The sequence below is a fragment of the Camponotus vicinus genome, unplaced genomic scaffold (genome assembly GCF_025532165.1).
Source record: "Camponotus vicinus isolate PSW18456_S1 unplaced genomic scaffold, iyCamVici1.0 SCAF_11, whole genome shotgun sequence".
Lineage (NCBI taxonomy): Eukaryota > Metazoa > Arthropoda > Insecta > Hymenoptera > Formicidae > Camponotus > Camponotus vicinus.
This window is the reverse complement of record NW_028141947.1, coordinates 4,014,800-4,024,017: the sequence shown is the minus strand read 5'-3', so window position 1 is coordinate 4,024,017 and position 9,218 is coordinate 4,014,800. Positions and strand designations below refer to the sequence as shown.

The following is a 9,218-nucleotide window of genomic DNA, read 5'->3' as shown; positions in this document are numbered from 1 at the left end:
CATTCTGGTGAGTCACGTCATATTCTCGTCTTTATTACATCTCAAAAAAAAAACTATTGTTTCGTTGTAATGGCGGAAGCCGAATTAAAGAAGGCTAGAATAAAACGCGGGGCGATTAAGAGTGCTCTCACGCGAGCTCGCACATTTCTCGATTCTGACGATGCAATCACCGCTATCTTATCACAAATACATCAACGTAAACAAAAGATAGAAGCAACATGGGATGAGTTCGATAAAGTCCAAACAACGATAGATCTCGCGACAGATGAGGAGGTCATGCACGAAGAAAGAAAACTTTTCGAGGATGCATATTTTGATATTATTTCGCGATTTGACGAACTTATATTATCTCGCACACCCGCCGAAGTTGTCGCGCCGCCACGAGAAGATGAGCGAGCGCATCGGCATGAAGTTAATAATAATTTGCGATTGCCGAAAATTGAATTGCCGACTTTTTCAGGAGGATATGAAGAATGGTATCCATTCCACGATACTTTCCAGTCACTCATACATGATGTGGAAGCCATTCCAAGCATTCAAAAATTCCATTATTTGAGATCATCGCTCCGAGGTGAGGCCGCCGATGTTATACAATCTCTAGAGGTTTCTGCGGACAATTACTTAGAAGCATGGCAGATGCTGCGCCAAAGATACGACAATAAACGACTAATTGTTCAAAAACATATAAAGGCAATGTTTGAGTTGCCCACAGTGTCAAAGGAAAATCATTCATCTCTACGATCTCTCATCGACGGTACTCTAAAACATAAACGTGCCCTGCGAGCTCTCGGTCGTTCCACAGGCGAATGGGATGATCTTCTTGTGTATTTGATCACGAGTAAACTCGATGTAGTTACTAATCGAGAATGGGAAAACAGTTTGAAGGAACCGAACATTCCGACACTTCAGGAGTTAATAGACTTTTTGGAACATAGGTGCCATACGCTAGAAATAATTCAAAGAAAGGCGCTACCGTCAAGCACGTCAATCACTGCAAGCAAACAGCGCCAAGTGAGATCAGTTTCTGCAAACGCTGCGGTCCAAGGCAAAAAATGTCCTATTTGTAAAGGTGAGCATTTTGTATTCATGTGTGACACGTTATTAAAAATGAGCGTTCAGGACAGATCAAAGGCTGTTAGAGACAGCAAATTATGTTTGAATTGTTTGAGATCCACATCGCATCAGGCTAAAAATTGTTCTTCGCGTGGATGTAAAACTTGTGGTAAGCGGCATAACACGTTGCTACATTTCGTATCATCTGAGGATCAAGGCGAATTGCAAAAGGAGTCCAAGCAAGGAGAAGCAATAGCTCAATCTTCAATAGTCACGAGTGCAATTCGTCCTGAGGACCACAATGGTCAAGTATGGCTATCGACTGCGATCATTCAGGTGTTAGACGTAGACGGGAATGCTCATTCATGCCGTGCCCTTCTTGATCCTGGTTCCCAATCCAATTTGATAACGGAAACATTGGCGAAGAAATTGAGATTACCGTGCCACACTGTAAACATTCCTATTGTGGGAGTAAATCAAGCAATGAGTCTCGCCCGAAATATTACAAAGGTCACGATTAATTCAAGACATTATTCATTTCGCAGGGAAGCGGATTGCCTCATATTGAAGCGTATCACAGACAGGCTTCCATCGGTATCATGCAACAAATTAAGCTTAGATATTCCGCAAAATCTAAGGTTAGCGGATCCCAAATTCCATATTTCAGATGACATTGACATGCTTATTGGAGCTACAATTTTCTGGGAAAGTTTGTGTGTCGGACAAATTAAGGCCACATCTGAGCGTCCAGTTCTCCAAAAAACGCTTTTCGGTTGGATATTAGGTGGCTCAAGTGAATCCACGAGACAGAAGCGAATGCCGACACATTGCAACCTCATTACAAACCAACAACTTGACGCAAGCCTCACAAGATTCTGGGAGCAGGAACAATGTCCTAAACGAATTACTCTTACAGCTGAAGAGAAACTCTGTGAACAGCACTTTGTGGAAACACATCGTCGTGACGACGAAGGACGATTCATCGTGCAACTTCCATTTAGAAGGGATATAATCGAGCAACTTGGTGAATCTAAAGATATAGCATTGCGTCGATTTTACGCGTTGGAACGGAAGCTGAATAAAAATCCAACGTTACGAAATCAATACACTGAATTTCTCGACGAATACCAACGATTGGGACATATGGAATCGGTTGAAAAGCATGACTCATCGACAACAGGTTATTACTTACCGCATCATTCTGTCATTAAAGAAGCGAGTTCAACTACTAAATTGCGTGTCGTTTTTGATGCATCTTGCAAAACCACAACTGGAATTTCGCTCAATGATGCACTCATGGTAGGGCCAACTTTGCAGTAAGATCTCTTAGACATAATTTTCCGATTTCGTTGTTGGCAATACGTTGTGACGGCCGATATAGAGAAGATGTATAGGCAAGTTCGTGTTGAGCAATCTCAAACTCGATATCAGCGTATTCTTTGGAGAACAAATCCAGAAGAAGAAATAAGGGCATTTGAGCTCAAAACGGTCACTTATGGCACCGCATCGGCATCGTTCTTATCGATACGAGCATTGCAAGAATTAGCACACATAGAGAGATCAAATTTCCCATTGGGAGCTGCAGCAGTATTGTCAGACTTTTATGTTGACGATCTGTTAACTGGTGCAAACGATTTAGACTTAGCACTCAAGATCCGTGATGAAGTGATGGCTATACTAGCCAAGGGCGGATTCCAATTGAGAAAATGGGCATCGAATTGTCAGGAATTGCTTCAGAATATTCCGGATTCAGCATCAGAGCAATCAGTCTTAACCTTAAGCAAGAGTGAGCATCTATCAACTCTGGGATTACAGTGGCATTCGGTCAACGACACCTTGCAATACCAAGTGAAGCAATCAACACCTTACAACACAGTAACGAAAAGGACTATTCTATCGAGTGTTGCTCGAATTTTTGATCCCCTTGGATTGCTCGGACCAGTCATCATAGTCGCAAAAATTTTAATACAGAAGCTTTGGTTACTCAAACTTGATTGGGACGAAACAGTACCTGTGGAAATTGAGACAAGATGGCGCAATTACGAGGCTCAATTGGCTCTTTTAATCACGCTAAGAATACCTAGAAAGGTCATAATGCAGTCATCGCCTCACACTGTCGAAATGCATGGATTCTGTGATGCTAGTATGGATGCTTACGGAGCCGTAGTATACATTAGAACAACAGGTTCCGATGGTCATAAAGAAGTACGTCTACTCTGTGCAAAATCACGTGTTGTCCCAGCTAAGGCAGTCACTCTTCCAAGATTGGAGCTTTGTGCGGCGCACTTGCTTGCCCAACTAACTCACAGAATTTTACAGATTCTTAGCATTAAATTTGACAACATTTATTATTGGACAGATTCCATGATCACACTGGGATGGATACAAGCAGACGCAAAACGTTGGAACACTTTTGTGGCAAATCGTGTCGGACAAGTCCAAGAACTAACAGATGCATCATCGTGGAGGCATGTAAATTCTAAGGAGAATCCTGCTGACGCAATATCTCGAGGGATCTCACCTTCTCAATTGATCCAATCAGATCTCTGGTGGAATGGGCCGCAGTGGCTCAAATGTGGAATTGCAGACTGGAAAGCGGAATCAGCTCTCGTGTCCATACCGGAAAATCTTCCAGAAGCTCGCAAGGGTACTTTAATTGCAATAAACAGGTCGCAGGAGTGGAGGATTTTTTACACTATGTCCAGTGCAACTCGCTTAATCCGATCTATGGCATATGCTTTACGTTTCATAGAGAACGCCAGAAGGGTTAAGCAAGAACGACAGATTGGTCCTCTCACCGCTCAAGAATTATGTCGAGCGACTACACAACTGTCGAAAATCGTTCAAAAATCCGCATTCTCACTCGAAATAAGGGCATTACAGAAGGGCGATTCAGTGCCCCGCAACAGCAAGCTTATTGGTTTATCGCCATTTTTGGATAATGATGGTATTATTCGAGTTGGAGGCAGATTATCACACTCTAAATTACCATATTCAACAAAGTATCCTATTGTGTTGCCTTCGAAACATAATTTTACAAAAATGTTAATAGCAAGTGAGCATCAAAGATTGCTTCATACAGGACCACAGTCAACGCTAGCTTCTTTGCGACAACGGTTTTGGCCAATAGCTGGAAGGAGTGCTGTAAGACAAGTTATACGAGATTGTGTAAGATGCTTCCGCACAGCGCCAATTCCTAAATCAGCAATCATGGGAAACCTTCCATTACCGAGAGTATCTCCTTCAAGACCATTCCTGCATTGCGGAATTGATTATTGCGGACCGTTCATGGTGCGAGATACAAGAAAACGTAATTCGAAGCACTCAAAGGCTTACGCTGCCGTATTTGTATGTCTATCATGCAAGGCGATTCATCTTGAATTGGCTTTTGACTTGTCAACGGAAGCGTTTTTAAACGCTCTTAAGAGATTTATTTCGCGAAGAGGAAGGCCTTCAGACATATATACGGATAACGGAACGAATTTTGTCGGAGCTTCAAGAGAATTAAAGGAACTACATCAAAGATTCAACAGCGAAGTACGTCAAAACAACGTTGTTGATTTTTCAGCACAGAATGGAATAACGTGGCACTTCATTCCTCCGCAATCCCCTCATTTCGGTGGCTTGTGGGAAGCCGCTGTAAAGGCGATGAAATTCCATCTTAAGAGGGTCGCTGGGAACGCAGCTCTTATGGCTGATGAATTGCAAACCATTTTAACTCAAATTGAATCTGTACTTAATTCCAGACCTCCCACTGTCGAATAATCCTAATGATCATACATATTTGAGTCCTGCACACTTTTTGATTGGGGACAATTTGGCCGCCATCCCTGAGCCTACACTACTAGATGTCAAGGAAAATCGTTTATCCAGATGGCAACGCATTGAGCAGATCAAGCAACATTTTTGGAAAAGATGGTCAACCGACTATCTCAATGAATTGCAGCAGCGTATTAAGTGGAAGGTTAACGCGCCATCACTAAAACCAGGCGACTTAGTTATCGTTCGGGAGGACAATATTCCACCACTGTGTTGGTTACTGGCACGGATTGAGACTGTGCATCCCGGGTTGGATGGCGTGGTACGCGCCGCTACGATTAAAACTGTAAAAAGAGTTTATAAGAGACCAGTGACACGGCTATGCCCTCTTCCGATGGACGTAGAAGGGCCTGCTGGTTTATGACTAATTTACATCGAATTCATTTGACTAATTCAGTTTATCCTTTATTTCTCCAATTAATATCGTTTGTTTCAGATTATATAGAGTGTATGTCACTTAAACTTTTTAGTCTTTTTCTTGTTCCTTGTTGAAAAGACACTCTTTTCAAGGCGGCCGGTATGTTTGATCCTCTCTTATGCAGTATTCATGCCTAGCTGCCGATCAAAAATCAACTATCAGGGGCACGAAGCACTGACCGCGCTCACTACCTTTTGTTTTTGACTGCCCCTGCGTGGTGGCAGTTATGTCGCCTAGTCAGTCGGCCTCATGGCGTAGAGCAAACAAGACTGTTTCTTTGTTAATTAATTAAAAATAAATATGCATATCAAACCAACAAGAAAGTGGGCTCGTGATTTATTGTAAACACAACCATTTCACCCATACATGGAACAATATTTATTACAATATCGCGTACCCCAAGTGTTGTTAGTCTTTGGAAGTTTCTCGAGATATTAAGAAGTCATAACTGTGCATATGTATACTTTCCATATTACACTGATGATAATGGATAAAACATTGATTTATTGCGGCGAATTCTTATAAGGGGACATACATTTGCATCCATTTTGTTATATATCTCAATATACAGAGTAAGTCATTAAAAATTAAGTACAGCTACATGTTTGTCTTTATTTCTTCTTTCTCATTAAACTATGACTAGAGACAGCGTTGTATTTAATTTGTCCGTTTGTTCTTTTCAACAAAAAATGTTTTTACAGATATTTAAGAAGATAGTATCATGTTTGTAAAACTATTATTATGTAGCAGTTTAACAATCATCGTATCGGTCTTTTCAATTGATGATCAGATAAGCAAACTAAATGAAACATACATGCAATCATTCTATATAATACCGAAAAAATATGATATCATTTTTACATCATATGTTGAACGTTACGCTTTTCGCGGCAACTGTTATATGAGTATTAGGATAGTATCAACAAAACCAATTCGAAGAATACGCTTGTATTTAGATATACGATATGTTAACGATATAATAATGTTTAATGATCCACCAAAATTTACTGATGATGGAGAAATGATCGTTTATAAAATGATAGAATTGTCTCGTCATAATGATGTTCTCGAATATATATTCCTGGTTTATATATGGCCGGGACATTACATTATAAAATTAACCTATAGTATACGTGATAAAACAGGCCTTTTTAAAAACTTTTATAAAAAAGATGAACAACAATGGTAAACTATTGAAGTATTAAATATGTAGTAATTACAGGATGATACAATCCTGGTGCAGCATTCTATTTACTAAAAAGTGTTTTCTAAGAAAAGACTTATATAGACATGCCTATCTGAAAAGTTTCCATTCCTAATTATATGTTTCTTAAGATTTTAATAACAAATGTATTTTGCAATTTATTATTATTATCATTATTATTATCATTGTTTTTAAAATGAATGTAAACTGCAAATAAAAATCAATTTAATTAAATCAGCAATAATGCACGTCTTATACAATATTTTATCGTCAACAGTCGGACGAATTCAAATATTCCGGTAGTGTCTTGAATTGTTTTCAAAATCTAAATAATACAAATTCTGAAATATTTATGTTTGTTTTCATAGAACTTGCTTATTTGAAATTTAAAATTTTGACAAATATTTCATTTTCACATTATTTGCTAATACTAAACTTTGAGAAATCATTATTAATATTTAATAAAGCCTATTACCGAGGCATTTATAACATAAAATTAATCTATAATATAGCTGATGACACAGATCTAAAATATTTTTTTTAAAAGTTATAATAATTCGGAACGAAAACATTTCCAGACACATGTATGAATTTTTGTATGAATTTTGTATGAATTATTTGTATGAAATTTATATGAATTTTCTTGTTCATATATTTCATAGAAGTCACTAACAAAATTTGATTAGATCATGAACAATCACTCAATTTTCATAAACACTTTATATATAAAATTAAATATAAATATATAAAATTAAATATAAGCTATATTTATGCTGTTTTATATATTTAAACATTTACATACACGCGCACACATAGTACCCATTTAAAAACAACTAAAAACATATATATGTGATTCATTTAACAAATTATCACTAAAATATGCAGTTTCTTTAACATGTATAAAATTATGTATGGAATGGTTAGGTAATATATCAATGTCAATAATCACAGTATAGTAATTAAAATCAATTAAAAGAAGTTATTGTTCTAATACTGTGTAATATTGAAATTTATTTTAATTTTATTGAACGAAATTTTTTTAATTTTAATTTCATTGAAATTTATAATTTTGATACTAAAATATTAACAATTAAATATTAATTATTTATTTTGTACCTGTATGTCCTAAAGTAAACATTTCATGACCATTACTTTTTATTAATGTCAAAATAATATCAAAATCATTATTAGATTAAGTAATGTTATACAAGATATAGATCAAAAGAGTAAGAAGAACTCTATGCCATAATTTTCTATATATATTATTTTTACATATAAATTGCATCCGTATATCTTCTATTTATTCAATTTTTAATATTTCTATGTAATTGTTGAAAATTTATTATCGTTAATTCATATTTCTAAATGTGATAGGTTGGCAACATATGTTGGTAGTAGTGGGAACGAATACATAATTCCACGTGTGCTCAAATTTGTTGCATTGTCCCCTTGGCCTGCCTATTATAATATTAGTATAAAACACGATCAAAATTATATAGTTTTTTCAAATATACCGATAGAAAAAATGGAAATGAATGATGAAAGTATGACGATGATAACACATTTTCATACTACGTTTGTAAGGCCTAATTATTTTGTATTTCTGTCTAACCGGACTATATCTTTCATGCCTGGTCCAAGTGAAAGTAAGGTCAAGGTTGATATGTGGTGTGGAATGCACTGCGCATTTGCACACGAAATTGTTCAAAATATAACTCTATACTTGTTTCGTAAATGGGGACGCTTGAATAAATTTTGGCGAATAAATCATGTTGCAATTCCGGATATTCCGGAAAACGAAAACATCATAAATCTGGGCCTTGCTATTTATAGGTAATTATATAATTAAAAAATATTAATATATTTCGAAAGATGAAAAAAGGATAATAATTTGTACCTAAAATTATCTACATATCTTTTGTCTATTTTAAAAATAAAAATTATTTAAATATATTTTAGAAAGTAAGTAAAATTGTATAAGACAATGAGAGAAACATACTTAAATGTTTATTATATCTTTAATCTGTATCAACTTATACGAAAAATAAAATTAAAATATATATATATGTATATGTATATACCCACACAGAACATAATATCTATTAGATATCTATTAGATATTCTCAATGGGCATTAGGAATATCCACGAATATATAGGAAACATTTATTAGACGTGCTTTAGATATCCAGATGTCCGCCATTCGAGATCTCATAAATATCCATAGGATATCTACATAAATATCCATTAGATATTCATACAATATTTAGTGGATATTTCTGTAGATCCATTGCATGTATACTGGATATTCATCAGATTTCTGCGTGGATATTTATTCAATGTTCTATAAATATCTACAGAATATTTAAACCAATATCCTGTAAATATCTATACAATATTCAGTGGATATTTATTATATATAGATACATTTATTACGTATATATTGATATTTATTTTTGAGTGGATATTGATTTAATGTTCTGTATATAGATACCATATATAACGGAATTTTAAAAAAAATTTAACGTCTGCGGTTAATTATATGGAGCTCTGGAGCTCCTCGCAAAAGCTAGAGGACATGCGGCTATAATAGTCTGCGCTCTTTGACCGATAAGCCGTGACTCGTGGGACCTGTGCTGCGGCCTTATACAGGGTTTGTCAAAAGTGTGGAAACCCCTAAATATCTCACAAACGGTGCACTTTAGAAAAAAATGTTTCAGGCAAAA

General features: G+C 36.2%; 2 protein-coding genes across 2 annotated transcripts; both read left to right on the top strand.

The window, feature by feature from the left end:
- The first annotated feature begins 69 nt into the window (after nt 1-69).
- On the top strand, nt 70-2,373 carry LOC145961792 (uncharacterized). The gene has a single exon (XM_083082256.1). The coding sequence runs from the start codon at nt 70-72 to the stop codon at nt 2,371-2,373; it is 2,304 nt and encodes a 767-aa protein (XP_082938382.1).
- Nucleotides 2,374-2,439: 66 nt separating this feature from the next.
- On the top strand, nt 2,440-5,613 carry LOC145961620 (uncharacterized). The gene is made up of 2 exons (XM_083082045.1): nt 2,440-5,134; nt 5,309-5,613. The coding sequence occupies exon 1, from the start codon at nt 2,440-2,442 to the stop codon at nt 4,816-4,818; it is 2,379 nt and encodes a 792-aa protein (XP_082938171.1). The 3' UTR covers nt 4,819-5,134; nt 5,309-5,613.
- The last annotated feature ends 3,605 nt before the right edge of the window (nt 5,614-9,218 follow it).